The 19,160-nt window shown below is 40.4% G+C and overlaps 1 protein-coding gene and 1 pseudogene across 5 annotated transcripts in view; both read right to left on the bottom strand.

The window, feature by feature from the left end:
* Positions 1 to 7,970: 7,970 nt before the first annotated feature.
* LOC103736396 (zinc finger protein 709) overlaps positions 7,971 to 19,160 on the bottom strand; it is a 22,613-nt gene continuing 11,423 nt past the window's right edge. For 2 of the 5 annotated variants that reach the window (XM_008835878.3, XM_008835886.3), the window contains exons 2-4: positions 13,276 to 13,402; positions 13,013 to 13,073; positions 7,971 to 12,425 (exon numbers count right to left, since the gene is read on the bottom strand). In XM_008835878.3, the coding sequence (XP_008834100.1) occupies positions 10,676 to 12,425; positions 13,013 to 13,073; positions 13,276 to 13,402 (1,938 nt within the window). In that variant the 3' untranslated portion in view covers positions 7,971 to 10,675. Of the gene's footprint in view, positions 12,426 to 13,008; positions 13,074 to 13,275; positions 13,403 to 15,250; positions 15,462 to 19,160 lie in introns of those variants that run through there. The other 3 variants (XM_029564926.1, XM_029564925.1, XM_029564939.1) reach the window with 3 other exon arrangements.
* Positions 15,276 to 15,395, bottom strand: LOC115070909 (annotated as a pseudogene).

Genomic DNA, 19,160 nt, shown 5'->3' with positions numbered 1-19,160 from the left:
ATATAATTATATATATATATATATTTTAAACATAAGCAAATGTAGAAAGTGTATTCACATGCATTCATATATAAAAGATTTTTTTCTTTTTTTTTTCAGTCTTTCTGAGACAGGGTCTCCCTGTAGCCCCAGCTGGCCTAGAACTCACTATGTACACAAGGCTGGCCTGGAACTCACAGAGATCTGCCTCCCAGGTGCTGGGACTAAAGGCATGTGCCACCACGCCCAGCCATATATAAAAGATTTTTAACAACCAAGATCTTGTAATTAATTTTCACTGAGAATGTATCTTCTGCAATTTTCATTATGAAAAGGAAACAACAAAAGATTTTTAGAAAACATATATATCTGTTGTCTTACATGTTAACTACATGTAACTAAAATCTTACTAAATAAATAAATAAATAATAAAATCTTACATTTAGTAGTTTCATATCAAGAAATATTTTTGAAAGAGAAATGATTGCTACCTCTATTACACAATTGAAATTATTTGTATCTATATCTATATATTTAGAAACTTTGAGAAGGAAATTCTAATCAAATCAAAATTACCTTATTGAAATGTTTATCTTATAATTTTTTAATGAATGTTATTTTATTTAAACAATTAGAATTTAAAGGTTTTGTGAAACACTTGATAGACCCAAAGATATTGTTTAATAGGTTTTTTTAGATGTTAAGTGTATTCAAATTTATAATGCAGTATGTGTTTTTCAGGCCTCTTAATACATTAGCAAAATACGTTTATAAACCTGCATATGTGCATTTTATATGTGCATGTGAAAAAAATTAAAAAATTAATAATTGTTGTGCACAATAAAATAATGAGGAAGGAAAAAAATGGACACAGTTTAAAAAATTGTCTTGACACAAACAACACATGAAAACAATTATCATACACATAACATAATTATGTGATATCCAGGTGCGTCAAAGAGTGAAAGAAGGCAGAAAGCTTGTATCTCTAGTTCTTTAATACATTAAAAAATAAAAAGCTTAGTGGGCTTAAAGGGGAAGTTTACCATGTAGACTTGAGGTAATATCTTTCCCTTTTTAAGAACTAAATAACTGAAGGGTGTTACACGCAAAACCCAATATCTAAGATTGCGGGGGCCCTCTGGAGGCAGCTGGACCTGGCTGGCAGGTCACTCCGGAGGGACTACCCACACAGGGGGATCAGGGAGAGGGGAGTGCACTGTCTGGCTGTTTCGCCAACCCTCCTCTCCGAGGACAATCAGACCGGACAGGGAGTCTAGTCAAGCAGGAATTCATTTATTGCAGATGTTACAGAGCTTATAAAGGCATCTGGAAATCCCCCTCCCCCCTGAGGGTGTCCAATCAGTTTAAAGATCAATCCAGCAGGAAGGCAGCACTTCATGGATCTTAAAGATGATCACACACTGATCATGCACTCCTCAGCAGTATCCGTCAGTCAGTCTAAAGACTTTCAAAACAAGTCAGGCCACGTCCCAGTAATTTACTCTCAGTGCCATCTTGGCAAGGTGTGGCCTTTAGGTCCCCACATAAGAACCCTATCAATATCTCACCAAAAAAGGGGGGGGGAGAGACCAGACTGGTGTAACTAACCCTCTTGGGTGTCTAATAACCATATTTTGAGGCCTATAATAATCTGGTCAGAGGAACTTAATGGGACCATTTTTTGTTCCTTGTCCTCCAAGGTCGACTAAGTTCCAGGAGGCTATGGAGTGAGCATCTCTCAAAATGTCCTGAAACTGTGGTGAGTCACCTGTCCTCTTGTTCAGGGAGGCCATGGAGGGCCCACGAGATGGACTTGAACCAGTGTCCAATCTGCAAAGAGGAGGGTCAACACAGGGGAAATGTTTCCTCAGTGCTTCCAAGTAAAGCCAACCACAGTTGAGCAGGACCTTTGACTTATCCTCACGTAGATGGAACTGGTAAAAGGAAAGCCAGAGGTGCCAGAGGCACCTCCCAAGCCCATGTGACCCCTGAGGCACAGATCCTCAACAGACCTTAATAAAAATAAATTTGTTTATTTGGGCCAACTACATGGTCTTAAACACCCAACAGGAAAGTATAACCAAAGGTTAAAATGATTAGTATATTTCTTTAAGAGTCCAAGGATTGTACTTCCCAGATATTAGGCTTAAGTTCATACAAGGTGTTAGACAATTTCTGTCTAATGATTTTGTCCTTGATAAGAAAACACTGCTCAGGTGTAAGACTTTAAATCCTGGCCTAATCAACTCTACAGGCCTTACCTGTAGCCAAAAGGAAAAACTCACTATTGTTCTAGCCTAAAAAATTTAATGATGGCTAAATTTCTTCAGGCATAGTGGCTCAAGCCTTTAATCCTAGCACTGGGGAGGCAGAGGCGGGTGGATCGGTGGATCTTTGTGAGTTCAAGGCCAGCCTGGTCTATAAAAAAAAAAAAAAAAAAAAAAAAAAAAAAAAAAAAAAAAAAAAGGAGAAAGAACCTAATAAATGGATGCTCTTGGAAGTCCTCATAAAAAACTCTGATGGACTTTGACTTAGGCTTGAAATTTTCCCCATTCTGACCTTTTCTGGTTCCCTGTCTAGAACTTGTAATGCTAACTACTCTTGCCTTTACATCTCCCAGGCAAGGACTTTCTTTGCTCCCTATGGATAACAGTTATGCAATTTGGGAGTCTTTTAGATAGACCCACAGAAGGGGTACACCAGTTGCCACACCCTGTGCCCCATTCAGCATTTAAGAAGCCAGAGCAGTCTGTGCCCTGATTCCCTATTGGCAATTTAGGTAACCTTGTCAGAGGGTTATGTGATAAGAATAGGAGGTAGAAATTGGCTAGGCAGTTGTAGAAAGACCCCAAAAGAAAAATGGCCAGTTTCTTTCATGGATAAAAGCCAAAATGTCTTTGGGCCTCTTAGCAACCTGGCCTGTATCAAAGTCCAGAAATGCCAAAACTATTTGAGAGATCTTATCTAATTCCTAAAAATTTTAAGGTTATTTCTTTGGGGGGGGGTGTTATATTAGAGTAGCACATAGCCCCATAAGTTTAACTGGTTGTATTGGTCCGTTTTCTGTTGCTGCTACCAATTACTATATTAGTCACTTTTCTGTTGCTGTGATAGAAACACTGACCCAAGCAATTTGTAGAAAGAAGAGTTTATTTGAGCTTATGGTTCCAGGGCAATTAGAGTCTGTCAAGGCAAGGAGGCATGGTGGCAGAGGTGGCTGGAGCAGGAGCAGCAGAAGCTAAGCTCTCACATCATCACACAGGCACAGGAAGCAAGAGAGCCACTAGAGCTCTGGGAAGGCTTAAGAACTCTCTAAGCCCACCACCAGTGACATGCTTACTCCAAGAGAGCCACACCTTCTAATACCTCCCAAACCAGTGTCATCATCTGGGGACAAAATGTCCAAATACTTGGAGACTATGGGGGACATTTTCATTCAAACCACCACACTGGTCAAGACCATAAATTCTCTCTGTTGGAGTCCCTGAACTAAACACTGTCAGGGTGGTCCATACCTGGATCAGACTTCCCTAATGCTTGGGGATGGTTGTTGGATGTGCTTGGACCCAAGACCCCCTTACTACATGGGGATATCAGCAAATTTATCATTTACCCTTCCTATGAACTCATGGCAGTTTAACCCTTCTTGTAGCTGGGTAAAGGCCAGGTTGACTTTGGGGAGCCTCCAGGGTAAGGGGCCTTGTTTGATATCCTTAGCCTTCCAACTGGAGACCTCTCCATATGCCCAACAATGTAGTCACAAAATCAGTACTAACAATTCTCAGGAAACCAGGATTTTCTTTCAAGCCCCTGAAATCAACTGGTGGGGCATCACCTTTGCTTTTACTAAGTGTGTGACTGCAGAACAGCTAAAATGGGACTCTCATCAGGGAGACATGTGCATACTAATCCATGTTCTCCCCCAGGTTCATCTCTATAGCAGAGAGGAAGGGCAGGAACACTTCCACCTTAACTCAAGTCTCTCAAGGGCCAAGAGAAGTTCCACCACCATCCTTGTGGGAAGAGACATTGCAGATTTTGCTGCCTTGGGTGCCGCTGCCCTAGCCATGGGTAATGAAAATTTTAGGCTTCTAAGCTCTCAGATATATGGAGACATCAGATATCTACAGGACTCCATTAAAAGGATGCTTTTGGAAGTTCTCAACAAAAAACTCTAATGGACTTTGATTTAGACATTTGACCTTTTCTGGTTCCCTGTCTAGAACTTGTAATGCTACCTACTCTTGTCTTTACATCTCCCAGGCACCAGTCAAGGTGCAGGCAGTTGGAGAGACAGGTCAACTCCCTAGCTGAAATGGTGCTACAGAACAGAAGAGGGCTGGACCTACTGTTCCTAAAGGAAGATGGCTCATGCATAGCCTTAGGTGAGACTTGCTGCTTTTATGCCAATAATTCAGGTTCATTTAGGAAAACCCTAGCCATGATTAGACAAAAGTTAAAAGACAGGCATCCTCTAACTGGTAACAGTCACTATTCTCCTGGTCTCCTTGGCTCACTACCCTGCTCACGGCAATGGCAGGACCACTACTTATTCTTCTCCTGGCCTTCACGATCTGCCCCTGCCTTTACAGCTGCCTGGCTAGATACATTAAGGACTGCATAAACACCATAAAAACAATGGCTAGTTGCTGGGCGTGGTGGCGCAAGCCTTTAATCCCAGCACTTGGGAGGCAGAGGCAGGTGGATCTCTGCGAGTTCAAGGCCAGCCTGATCTACAGGCTGGGGTACAGGGAAACCCTGTCTCTCAAAAAAAAAGAAAAAATGGCTAGTGTTGGGTGGAATCACTTCTTTGGTCTGTCACAGTTGTGTCCATCTGAGGTGAGCAGAAATAGGCACCCAGGAAAAATCATGTAAAACCTTGCATGCCAAAAGGAAAACAATGTGCAGAAAATAGTCCTATGGCAACCAAAGTTACTGCTGTAGAAAGGAAGAAAGCTCTCATGATAACATGTGGTCCTTCTGCCTTTGAGCACACTGTAATTACTCACTGATATTACCGCTATAATTGTTCTGAGAAGCTGGGATCCAACATTCACGGAGGCCAGTAGCCAAGAAGTGCCAAGGGGAATATTACTACTCTCCTTTTCTGACTCAGGTTGACAGATTCTAATCTGTGATGCCTTTTCTGTTAGCTGGTTCGGGTTATTTTGATCTTTTCCACACCAGTATTAAAGACTGAAATGCGACAAGTGCTAATCCAAAGAATTGATGTAAAATCAAAGAAAAGTTCTACAGTATTTCTGTTTACTTTTAGAGAAGGAAAATGACCCTATTTGTAGAACCTAAAATACGAATTATTCTTTTACCAATGCAAAAATACTTCCTATCTAGTTTCACGTGAATAAAAAGTCATGTGTTAGAAATGGATCTGGGGTGCCAAGAAAATAACCACAGAATCCAAAGCATTTTTAGCAAGGTAAAAGTTTTCATTCTGCAGAAGGGTGTCAAGCTATGAATCCAGCAAACACGCTTTGTTGAGATGGTCTCTCCTTCTATACCTAAGGTGACAGAGAGCTTGGCTGTTCATTAGTTGAGGTTTAGCTGCACAGTCTAAACCAATTCGTTAACTTAATGAGGAAAGGGGCATTCTCATTAAAATCTAGGGGTTAGAGAAATGGCTCAGTGGTTAAGAGTACTGGCTGTTCTTGCAGAAGACCCAGGTTTGAATCCTAGCACCCACATGTGGTTAACAACTGTCTATAACACCAGTTCTAATCTAAAATTTAGGTACATGAGGTTTTGGCATGTAGCCAGATTCATAAAAGTTGTGTGGATGAGAAAACTATAATGCAATGTTACAATTAACAGCTGGAGAGCTGGCTCAGCAGTTAAGAGCACTGACTGCTCTTGCTCTGGGGATAAAGAAAATGCAGATTGCCATTGATTTCTAAAAATTATTTTTATGTGTATTACATGTGTGTAAATGCACCAGTGTCATGCAATGCCCATGGAGATCAAAAGAAGGCATCAGATCCTCTGGAACCGGAATTATGGATGATTGTTAGCCATCATGTGGGTGCTGGGAATCGAACCTAGATTCTCTGCAAGAGCAGTCAGTGCTGTTAACTGCTGAGCCATCTCTCCAGCCCCCAAGATTGCCATTAATTTTTGAAGCCTCTTAATTTACATTATAAAGGGTTCTGGAACTGCAGAAGAAGTGTTCTGCTGGAGGAATGTTGTTCAAGAGGTACAGTTTTGCATGTCAGCCTCCCAGCCTCCCTCTGACCACAGGGACACCCTGAACAGTTCCAAGTAAATCCACACTCCTGTACAGTGAAGCCAGAAGTCCTGAAACCCCCTAGGGATCATTATCACCCAGGGCCCATGCAATGTTACATCACTCTTGATGTGGCATTCAGATAAAGCAGATGCTGCTGGAGGTATGATTTTGATGAATTCCTGGATTAGACTGTTTAGAAATGATAAGGCCAATATTTCCATCAGTGTCTCTCCTTCTGATTGAGGGTGCTACAGGGGATTCCCTTGTGCTTGTGGACAAAGCATTTGGAAGGTAGAGGGTCTTTTTTTCTTTTTAGTGTCTCTAGCAAAATCTTAAGTATCATAGAACTACAACTACATTAACTACATTTAAAAACAACGGGCTGGAGTGATGATGGCTCAGCAGTTACGAGCACTGACTGCTCTTGCAGCGGACCCAGGTTCGATTCCTAGCACCCACATGGCAGCTATGAACTGTCCTAAACTCCAGTCCCAGGAGAATCCGAAGCCCTCCTCTGACCTCCGTTGCACTGCACAACATGGGTGCACTCAAATACATGCAGGCAATACACTCATACACATAAAAAAAAAAAAAACCCAACCACCCCCCCCCCCCACAAAACCCTAAGTGGACACAGATTGAATGATTGAATGTTCCTGAACCTCTCTTCTATCCTTGATGCAAATCAGTCATTTGAAATTGTCCTGGATGCATATCAAGGGCATTTTTGTTCTCTGTATTCTCCACAACTTGTCACAGTACTTATTGTGGAGCTTCAATGTAACTGAGTCACAGATCAAAGTTTTGACCCGAGTGTCTAAACCATTGAATCTCTATATGAAAAAGATTCCACTTCTACCATAAGGATATGACTAGGGGTTAGGAAGATGGCTTAGCAGATAAAGTCACTTGCTCCCAAGTGATGACCCGAGTTTGATCCCTGTGGCCCACATGATAGATGGAGGGATCTAACTCCTACAGTTGTCTTGACCTCCAGATGCACACACAAAATAAATGTTTTTAAAAAGAGAGAAAGGAGAAAGAGGGGCTGGAGAGATGGCTCAGCAGTTAAGAGCACTGGCTGCTCTTGCAGAGGACCCAGGTTCGGTTCCCAATACTCAGATGGCAGCTAATAACCATTTGTAACTCCAGTTCCAGGGGATCTGATGCCCTCTAATGACCTCCGTGGGCATTGCATGACATGTGTGTACACTTTTGTAACATGCAGGCAATACACTAATATACATAATAAAAATAAATTTGAAAAAGAGATAGATGAGAAATGGACATAAACCTCTCAACAGGGTCAGGATTGGTAAGGGCCTGGAACTCAGAAAAACTCAAGGCCAGCTTCAACGGAAGAATTTTTTGAAAATTATGTGTATTGGCCAGGTGTGGTGGTGCACGTCTTTAATCCCAGCACTGGAGAGGCAGAGGCAGGTGGATCTCTGTGAATTCAAGGCCAGCCTCGTCCATATAGTGAGTTCCAGGCAGCTGGGGCTACAGAGAGACTCTGTCTCAAAAAGAAAAAAAAAAAAAAAAAAAAAAAAAATAATGGCACTTTGGCAAAAGGGATGGAATGAATAATGTAGAGGGGGAAAAATAAAATGAACATGAATATACTCTAGTAATTTGACCTTGACCAACTGGAACCTGATCCACTGATCTGTAATGTCTTATACAAATATTTATTTGAAGTCTAACTCCCAGTGCTTGACCCAAAATGTCCAGGCTCAGGAAACAACACTTGGCGCCATAAAATTTATTACTTAAAGGGCTTGGGACATGGCTTAACAGGTAAAAGCATTTGCTGAGCAAACCTGTTGACCTGAGTTGGATCCTTGGAACTCAGATAATAAACCCAGAGCTGCCTGGACTGCGCAACATGGCAGAAATAAAGAGCCCCCGTCTCAATAAAGGCAAGAACTGACTCTTGAAACGTGTCTTCTGACCTCCAAAACACACCATGGCATATGAAAACGCATGGAGCTGGTGATCACCACATTTTGTCAAGGAAAGCAGTCTCAGAAAGCCAAAAACTTTTTTTCATAGATTTTAACAAAAGAGAGAAACATGAAACTATAAGGCAGTCTACTTCAGAGGAGGAGGACCAATGGGCAGAGGGAAAGGGACAAGAGATATAATTCAAGTACATCAATACACATACCTGAACTCATTTCTATGCATAAATAATACACAAGTGGAGACAGATTTAAAGGAAGAAATAATATGCAGAGATGGCTTTCCCCACTGATGCTAATATGAGGCCTGAACATGCTGACAGTAAACTACTCTAAGGTTTTAATGTTCACTAGGTTGAAGTGCATTTCTCACTGTATCTCCTCTTTACCATGTGTTTATTAGAACACAACTAAATGGGAAATTAGGAACATCTGTATTTGTGGGGAACAGCAACCAATATATTGGAGGAAATACTTCAGTGATGTCATAGTAACTCTGGAAGGCAAAAAGTGATCCAGAGTGCTGCTGTTCACCTCACAGACCAAGGTCAAACCTTCTACTGTTGAAGGCATATGTCCTCTACCATTGTGCACTGTACCTTAATGACTATGACAAAAGAAAAGGGCACCATATAAGGTTGTCTGTAAAACTGACAAAGCATAAAACATTCTGAACCATTACAATGAGTGAAGTACCCACTCTGTGGCTAGTGATTCTCATGAATTAAAATTTTCACGGCATTATTTTCAGTCTTCTAGGTAACTTCTATGATCACCAAATACAGAATTATATTCATATCTCAGTACACCCAACACAGATACATCTAGTTCAATCCCCATAAATCTTGGCAAATTAAAGACCAATCCTGCTCAAATGTCCATGGAATGCTCTTACTTATGAGACACACGCTTGTTTACTGTGTATGGGCAGACCCGGTACAATTTATTGCACCTATGGTACTCATGGTCTTTGGCAAGAGGCCACTAATACCAGCATATCTTCTAGTATAATGACTGCAGGAGAAATTACAATCAAAATAAAATATATAACAATGCAAGCGTGAAAAGCAAAATTTACATAAGAAAAAAATCATAATTAGATGTATACAATAATAATGGCTTATGACATGAAAAAAGCTAGGAAAACTTGTAAATGTGATCTACCTATGATTATAAAGTGACACTTATGCCTACCCTCTGAGTAGACAAAACAGTTAACATTTGTTAATCTACAAGTGGCTTGAAAATAGTTTAAATTCTAAAAGAACATGGAGGCAAATGTTAGAAGAAAACATCAGAGAGAAAAATAAACATACACCAAAAATGCACAATGCAAAATCAATACAAAAATACTTCTTGTACATCAAAGAGAATCAGAGTCTACCAAAATGGTAAGAACCTGCTATATGAACCAAGAGGGAAAATCTCAATATTCACAAAAAGTAATTTTTCAATGACCCTTTAATCATAATGCTTTTAAAATAAGACACTTTTTATGCCTATTGGCATATTATAAGTAACTATCAACTCACCAATGAGTATACAGAATTTAAAATCAAAGACAAAACAGCTATCTGACTTGGTACAAAAAGACATCACCCATTAAACTTGTATACAGCACTGCTTTAGCAAACCTTACTTATGCCACAATAATGCACTTTCTTTTTCTTTTTAATTTTTTTCCAGATATAGGAGTTACTGGTCTCCATCTCCTGGGTTTAAGTAATTCTTCGACCTCACATATTGAGCTAAAAGGTAATTTTCTAGAGTAAAAATTTGAAATATGGAGTCCAGAGATGTACTTTTTGTTTTTGTGTCTTTTTGAGACAGGGTTTTCCTATAGCCCCAGCTGGCCTGGAACTTGCTATGTAGACAAGGCTGGCCTTAAACTCAGAGATCCGCCTGCCTCTGCCTCCCAAGTGCTGGGCCAGGAGATGTACTTTTAAGAATGAGTTACTGATGCTGGATGTGGAAGCAGATATCCTTCATTCAAACCTTCTAGAAGTTGAAACAGGAGGATTACTGCTTCAAGACCAGCTTGAGATATAGAAGACTGTTGAAAACAAAAAAAAATTCCTGAAAATTTTCAAAAAGTTCCATATATTTACAAATTTTCTGTCAGATTGTGTATTTTCTGGAGCATTCTCAAAAGAAAAAAATTATACTGAGTCCTTTATATTACTAACATTTATGGGAATGAACATATGCATTTGTACATGTTTGTGAAAGGAAGGTATCTGGACATTTCTTCTAGTCAAACTTGCTTCCTATTCAAACATCTTTTTTCTCTTATTTTTCTCAGACAGTCTCACCATGTAGCCCTGGCTGGCCCAGAAGTCACTATATAGACGAGGCTGGCCTCAAATTCACAGAGACCCCCATCCTCTGCCTCTCAAGTGTGGGGCTTAAGGGCATGTGCCACTAAGTTTGGCCCAAATATATTGTTTCTTAACTTCAATAGAAGTTCTCTCCATATACATTCTTGTGAATGCTATGAAGGTAATGATGAAGCCTTTTCAAATTCTGAATTTAAGGTTTCTGTTTGGTGACTTCTTCTATGCCTGTGAAAAGAACTGTAATAGCTGAAAGCTTTCCCACATTGTGTACATACAAAAGGTTTCTCTCCAGTGTGACTTCTTTCATGTGACTTGACATAACGAAAAGAACGGAAGGGCTTCCCACACTGTGAACATATAAAGGGTTTTTCTCCAGTATGAATTCTTTCATGTATTTTGAGGTAACTAGGAGAGCGGAAGGCTTTTCCACATTGCACACACGCATAAGGCTTCACTGTAGTATGAGCTTTTTCATGTCTTCTCCATGATATACGACTACAGAAGGCTTTTCCACATTGCTTGCATACATAGGGTTTTTCTCCAGTGTGAGTCTGTTTATGACTGTGAAAGGTACTGAACCAACTGAACGCTTTCCCACATTGCTTACAAACATAGGGGTTCAGGCCACTATGAATTACTTCATGTCTTCTTAAATGATACAAAGAAAAGAAGGCTTTCCCACATTGCTTACATACATACGGTTTCTCTCCACTATGAGTTCGTTCATGTATTTGAACCTGACGAGAAGACCTGAATGCTTTTCCACATTGCTTACATAGATAAGGTTTCTCTCCAGTATGAATCAATTCATGGTATTGAAGGGAACCAAGAAAAGTAAAGGCTTTCCCACATTCCTTACATACATAAGGTTTTTCTCCAGTGTGAGTTCGCTTATGGATCTGAACTTGTTTAGGAGACCTAAAGGTTTTCCCACATTGCTTACATACATAGGGTTTCTCTCCACTATGCATCAGTTCATGGTATTTGACAGAACTGTGACTTGTAAAGGCTTTGCCACATTGCTTACATACACATTCTCCAGAATGAATTATTTTATGTGTTCGAAAAGCACTTTCAGAACTGAAAACTTTCTCACACTGCAAACACACATAAAGTTGCTCTCCAGTATGTGTCCGTTCATGTTTTCGAAAGGCACCAGAAGAAGCGAAAGCCTTCCCACATTTCGTACATTTATAGGGTTTCTCTCCACTGTGCATCATTTCATGGAATCGAAGTGAACTACGATCAGTGAAAGCTTTCCCACATTGCTTACACACGTATGGCTTCTCTCCAGTGTGAATTCTTTCATGCGTTAGAAGGGAACTGGACCGAGCAAAGGTTTTCCCACACTGTTTACACATATAGGGTTTCTCACCAGTGTGAGTTCTTTCATGTATTTGTAGGGAACTGGGAAAAGGGAAGGCTTTCCCACATTGCTTACAAATATAAGATTTCTCTCGGCTGTGATATTCTTCATGTCTTCGAAAAGAACTGGAAGAAATGAAAACTTTCCCACATTGCTTACACTCATGGTGTTTTTCATCATTTTGACCAGATTTGAGACACTTAAAGTCTTCAACACAGTGATTAGCTTCAGGTTTCTCATCAGTGTGAGTCCTTTTATGCTTCTGGAAGGTTGTGTAAGAACTTGAGGTGTTCCCAAATTCCTTATCTTTATACTCCTTTCCATATTCTTGATCTTCATATGGTTTGTGTCCTGAGTGAGAATGAAGGGAGACATTTAGAGATAAATGGTCAAAAACTACTTCTCCATACACATAGCTTTCATATGTGGGAATTCCTGGACAAGATTTCTGGTTCACAGCATGCTGTGGAGTCCAGCTGAAGATTTCTTCACACCGATGACCTTTTTTACATTCACGGAGTTTCTCTACCAGTTGGCTGCTGCAAAAAAAGAAAGTTACATTACTAAAGTTTTCTTTATCAATTATTTAATACTAGAAATGTTGGTTGTAGGACCTGCAAGAATTTTTGAAAATGTCTGGACTGAATGCTCTGCAACATGGTTTCAGGACAGCTACAATTAAAACAGTGGTATTCATGCATGGTTGTGTTATACTATCTCCATGAAATATTGAGTTGCATGTTGCATGTTGCATTTTGAAATATTTGCATATCCATAAGGAGATATCTGGACAATTGGTCCCATTCTAAAAAGAGATTTTATTTGTGTTTCATATACAATGCATACTCAAAGCTTGGAGATAAATCAATGGAACATTTTTAATAAATTATGTACAGAGTAAAGTTCGTATTTATGAACCATGAAAAAGTATGATGTTCTAGCTGTTACCAATATGGGACTACTTGGGATGTTTCTGACTGTTGAATGTGTATGCAGTTTTGGAGGAGAGTCATCAAATTTAAAACAGTTTGAAGCTGGATGCATTTACATCTATTACTTCTTTGTAAAATGACCTATCACAGTGAGAGTCTTGAGGAACACTGGTGTCTGCTGGGGTACAAATTACCTTAGTTTTCGCCACAGATTTTCATACTCATTTTCAATGCTCTGGTTTCCCCATTTGTTTCCTAAAATACAGACCCAGAGAAATCACTATGAATTATTGCATTACAAAAAAATAGATTTAGCTAAATTGATGGTATAACATGGTACCACCTGATATATTCACCCAAATGTTCCTATTCCATAATCGAATTCATGCAGCAGGATTGAAGAGCAAGAAACACTTGTTCTTTCATTGACTAAGTAAGAAAATAATAACATTTTCACCTATAGAGGACAGGTTCCTCAAGGTTTCCTGCATCACATCTTTGTAGAGGTCCTTTTGGGACGGGTTCAGCATAGCCCATTCCTCTAGGGTGAAGTTCACAGCCACATCCTCAAAGGTCACTGACTCCTAAAAAGAGCCCACATATAATTTCAGGAGAAAGAGTGAACCACAGAGTACTGGAGATTTAGATTTAATTCATAAGTTGACATGATGATATCGTTCACCTGTGTTCAAGTCATGTCTTAGTCACCTCATTCTTACTTCCCATACATACAAATATTCTTTCATACAGCAAATCTGACAGTAGATTGGAGATATCTGGTAAAGAAAAAGCAGAATGGGACTATCCCTTGTGTTGATGATTTCTGTTACAATGAGACTCTCTAGAAATCCATAACAAGGCTGAGTATGATAGTGCAGGCCTTTCATCCCAACACTCAGGAGGCAGAGGCAGGGGCAGGTGGAGCTCTGTGAGACTGTGTTCTATACAGTTCTGGGCCAGCAGGGGCAACAGGGCAACCCTGTCCCCAAAAATAAATAAAATAAAAAAACAAAAATTAAAATTAAAAAATAAATTCCATGACAACTTTTGATTACTTAAGAGAGAGTACTGGGGCTGGAGAGATGGCTCAGCAGTTAAGAACACTGGCTGTTCTTGTAGAAGACCCGGGTTCGCATCCCAGCACCCACATGGCAGCTAACAACTGTCCATAACTCCAGTTCCAGGGGATCTGACAGCCTCTCTGACCTCTGTGGGCATTGCACGACACGGGTGCACTTACCTACATGCAGACAATACATACATACACATAAAATTAAAAAATAAATAAAAATATTTAAAAAAGAGTAGTGAGTGTCCTGAAACTATACAATCTTAGAAATGCTGGAGAAAAAAAAGAATCTACCTTTCCTGCTACCTGGGAACTGCTATTGAGAGGGATTCCTTCATAACCTAACTCTAAAGAATAACGTGACTTTCCCAAACAGGTAATGTCAGCCATATAATATCTTCCTTCACAGTCTGGAATATTTTCACATGGTCATCTGATCTGATAAGAACCCAATGCATTCTTTGCATGAAGAATCTTTAAAAAGATGGCTTGGCGGATACAATTTAACCCTTACCACATGTATTGGGGACCTGAATACACTCTGTGAATGCACTAAAAGACATTTGGAGGGACTGGAGAAATGGCTCAGTCGTTAAGAGCACTAGTGGCTCTTGAAGAGGACCCGGGTTCAGTTTCTAGCACCCACATAGCAGCTAACAACCACCTGTAGCTCCAGTTCCAAGAGATCTGATACTGTCTTCTGGCCTCTGTGGGTACTACACACACAAGGTGCACTTACATACTTGCAGGCAAAACATTCATACACATAAAAATAAAGTATTTTATAAAGACATGTGGAAGCATGTACCTGGTTTCTTTTTCTCTCTCTCTCTCCTCTCTCTCTTTCTCTCTCTCCTCTCTCTCTCCCTCTCTCTCTCTCTCTCTCTCTCTCTCTCTCTCTCTCTCTCGTCTTTTTGAGACAGGGTCTCCTTGTAGTGAGGTTGTCTTGGAACTATGTAGACCAGGCTGACCTCAAACTAAGAGATCAGTCTGCCTCTGCCTCCCAAGTGCTGGGATTCAAGGTGTGAGCCACCACACTCGGCACTGTACCTGGTTTCTTATAGGCCATGCTTAATTAAGTTGAATAGGTTGGGCATGGTGGCACAAGCCTTTAATCTCAGCACTTTGGAGGCAGAGGCAGGCAGATCTCTATGAGATCAAGGCCAGCCTAGTCTACATAGCAGTTCCAGGCCAGCTGGGGTTACAGGGAGACCCTATCTTATATGCCCCCTTGCAAAAAAAGTTGAGTAAGACTCATTAAGGGTAATTAAATGTGCTAGTAAATAAACATCATTTTTATTGGAAAATGTCAACGGACAATCAAGAAGCTGGAGGCAACACTAATAAAGCCAGACTTGCTTACAGAGTCAGTATGTTTTTCCTTTTTTGCTTGTTGGGGCCTGGGTTTCACCCTCCCACACCGTGGCAGTGGGAGGTGAGCTGAAGCTCCTGGTGGCTCTGGGCACTGAATTTCAACCCAGGCGATGACAGTATGTTTTTCTAAAGACATCTTGTTAAAGACAAAAAATAAATTGTGTTTAGAAAGAAAATAATGTCTAACTTGGTTTCTAGCACTCCCCTCTTTTTCCCAAATCTAATTAATACCCTTCATAAATCTACCTAATAACTTTATTTACAAATGGTTTTAAACTTAACTTTATTGTAAAGTACATTATTTTAAAAGAGGCAGGGAGCATCGTGGGGGACTGGAATGATGGCTCAGCAGTTAAGACCACTTTCTGCTCCTGAGGACCCAGGTTTGGTTGGTTCCCAGCACCCACACTGGGCAGCTCATAACCACCAATTCACAACTGCCAGTAACTTCAGTTCCAAGGGATCTGATAGCCTCTTCTGGCCAAACGCTCCTAACTATGGATGGGGCAGGGGGCTCATGGAACCCCACCACTTAATGCTGATCTACTAGCAACTAACAGATACTGGAAGAGGGGGAGGCACAGTAACCAACTCTATTCCCGTTGGTGAGCCTATCAGGCCCAGACAGTTAGTTACAAACCCATGGTCACACAGATGATCCTGCTGAAACTCTGTAGGACACTAAACAAAATTTAAAAACTAAGGAATAAAGGAAGATTTATAAGGAAGAAAGAGGGCTGACAGGAGTTTAAGGCAAATAACAGGAGTGGAGGGGAATAACTGGAATACAATATACATGAAAGTCAAAATAGATTAATTTAAAAAAAGGAGGTGGGGATTTCTTAACCTGAAAGACACCAAAATCCTATATATATCCATTTTAAAGGTACTTAATTGACGTTCTCATTTGAGATGCTCATATCTACACTTGGGTATGTCTGATATATACTTTCCCTAAAGGGCTCTCTTTCTAATAATCCCTGTGCTTAAGATCTATATTTAAAAAATGTATCTTTAAAAAAATTATTTATCATTTTTATTTAATGTGTATGAATGTATTGCCTGCATGTATGTGAGTGCACCCTTGTTGTGCAGTGCCACAAAGGTCAGAAGAGGGTGTCAGATTCCCCTGGAACTGGAGTTAAGGACAGTTCATAGTTGCTATGTGGTGCTGGGAATTGAACCTGGGTCCTCTGCAAGAGCAGTCAGTGCTCTTAACCACCTGGCCAGCTCTCCAGCCCCATATGTTTTATTTTTTTTAAAGGGCTATTCTATTAAATATTAGAAAATGAAAAAAATATATCTGATATCTTACTTTTTTTTCCGGTCTTTTTGAGGCAGGGTGTCCCTGGAGCCCCAGCTGGCTTGGAACTCCCTATGTAGACCAGGCTGGCCTCAAACTCACAGAAATCCACCGCCTCTGCCTCCCTTGTGCTGGAATTTAAGGCATATACCACCACGCCCAGCTCTGATAGCTTACTTTTGAAGATAACTTTTAACTTACAATTGTGTCATTAAGGTAATGGCTGCCTATGATCAATCCTCTTTTTAAAAAGTTTCATTCAGGCTGGGTGTGGTGGCATGTGCCTTTGATCCCAGCACTCTCTGTGAGTTCAAGGCCAGCCTGGTCTACATAGTGAGTTCCAGGACAGCTGGGGCTACAGGGAGACCCTGTCTCAAAAAGACCAAAAAATGAAAATAAAAATAAAATAAAAAATAAAAAGTTATTTTAAACCCAAACTGTTAGTACCTGCTTAGAGATCAGAATAGGCTTCTTGTTTTTGAGATCTAAGTTTTCCACTTTGTCTATCAAGTCTCAGGTCTTCAGCAATACTGGTTTTGCCTTAAGAACTACTTAATGTCACACACAGAAGGCAGAGGCAGGCGGATCTCTGTGAGTTCAAGGTCAGCTTGGTCATAGTGAGTTCCATAGGCCAGGTGGGGCTATGTATACCAGGCTAGCTTTGAACTCACAGAGATCTGCCTGCCCCTGCCTCCTGAGCACTGAGATTAAAGGCATGCACCACCACAACCAGCTGCATCTCTTAAATAAAAATTATTTTTATGTGCATATGTGTTCCCTACATGTATATGTGTATCCATGAGTGCAATGCCTGTGGAGGCCAGAAGAGGGTGTTGGATCCCCTGCAACTTAAATTACAGCCAGTTTGTTAGCCACAATGAGAGTACTGAGAACTGAACCTGGATCTTCTGTAAGAGCAGCCAGTGCTCATTAACCACTGAGCCTTGTCTCTAGCACCCAGGCATCTCATTTTGTTACCTTATGAATATAGGATTTTAAGACTAGAAATAAGCTTAGCAGGGAAGGTTTCCATTATTTTGTGAAAACATTGTAGCAATAGTTGATTGGCTACTCAATGGAATAGGCTCTGACTGGCATATGAGTGATAGGCCACAGCATGACCAGCTGGCAGAGATACAAGAGGGTACAATAGGAAGATATGACAATTTCTCCTGCCTTGTTAGTTTCTCCTCTAGCCATTATCAGGAACTCAAACACTTCTGGTAAGCAGACCTTCCACTGCAAATATATTTGACAATCATAGCTATAGGTTTTATATATATATGGATTTGATCAAAGCTAACAGAAACTAAAATTTTGCCTTTCTATCCATCAAAAAAAAAAGAAAAGAAAAAAGGGAAATGCTTTAAGAGTTTAGATGGTAGTTATTTCCTAAAGAAGTGTAAAAAAAAAAAAAAGTCAGGCATGGCGGCACACGCCTTCGATCCCAGCACTTGGGAGGCAGAGGCAGGCAGATGTCTGTGAGTTCAAGGCTAGTCTGGTCTACATAGTGAGTTCAGGCCAGCCAAAAAAAAAAAAAAAAGAATTGTGCCAAAATGGAAATAAAAAGTGAGGACAGAACCACGAAGTTTAAATATATCACCAAGAGTCTAAGCTACAAAAAGATGTATAAGAGGGACTGGAGAAATGGCTCAGCGGTTATAACAGCACTTACTGTTCTTTCAGAAGACCCGAGTTTGGTTCCCACCATCCACATCTACTTGGGCAGCTCACAACCATTTGTAAATCCAACTCCAGGGGGCCTGATATTCTTGGAAGTTACTGGTATACATATGCTTTCCCCCACACAGAGCCCCCCCCCATAAAGGTAAAAAAAATTAAGAAAGGGTTTATAAGACAGAAATTCTTTTAAATTGGATTTAATTTTATTTTGTGTGTATGAATGTATTGCCTGCATGCATGTATGTAAGTGCACCCACGTAGTGTGATGCCCAAAGAGGTCAGAAGAGGGCATTGGATCCCCTAGAACTAGAGTTATGGATGGTTGTTAGCTGCCATGTTGGTGCTGGGAACTGAACCTAGGTCCTCTGCAAGAATAGTCAGTGCTCTTAACCACCGAGCCATCTCTCCAGCCCCAAGAGATAAAGTTTTAAAGAAAGGTGGTGTCTATATGATTGGTTTTACTATAATTAAAGGTTATTTCTTAATTTCTTAGTATAAGATTGATAAATGCCTATTGCTTTTGCTAATGTGTTCCAAGCATTAAGATAAAGCAACAAAAATTCACTTTAAAAAAATTACTTTTATCATTATTGTTGGGGTCCTCTGTTATGCAAGCAGAAGTCTCTTGACGTCCGGATAGCTCACGAGCTCGGAAACCATGTGTTGCAGATTCCTTTCATAGCAGAGTGCCTTCCTGGCATCCTCCCTGACTCTTCTTTTAAAGTGCTCGCCACAAATACATGCCCTCCAGCACAGGAGCTACCAGGTTTTTAATCAGGCGTTGTCTGATAGCCTGATAGAAGCCCACCGCCCTATGTAAACGAGGCATCCTAAAAGTACCAATCAGCTAAGACTTCTTCTACTGTCTCTACACTATAAATAGTCCTAGTTTTACCCCAATAAAGTTGGAGCT

The sequence above is a fragment of the Nannospalax galili genome, unplaced genomic scaffold (genome assembly GCF_000622305.1).
Source record: "Nannospalax galili isolate Female #2095 unplaced genomic scaffold, S.galili_v1.0 scaffold391, whole genome shotgun sequence".
Classification (NCBI taxonomy): domain Eukaryota; kingdom Metazoa; phylum Chordata; class Mammalia; order Rodentia; family Spalacidae; genus Nannospalax; species Nannospalax galili.
The sequence above is the reverse complement of the archived record's forward strand: the minus strand, read 5'-3'. Positions and strand labels throughout refer to the sequence as shown.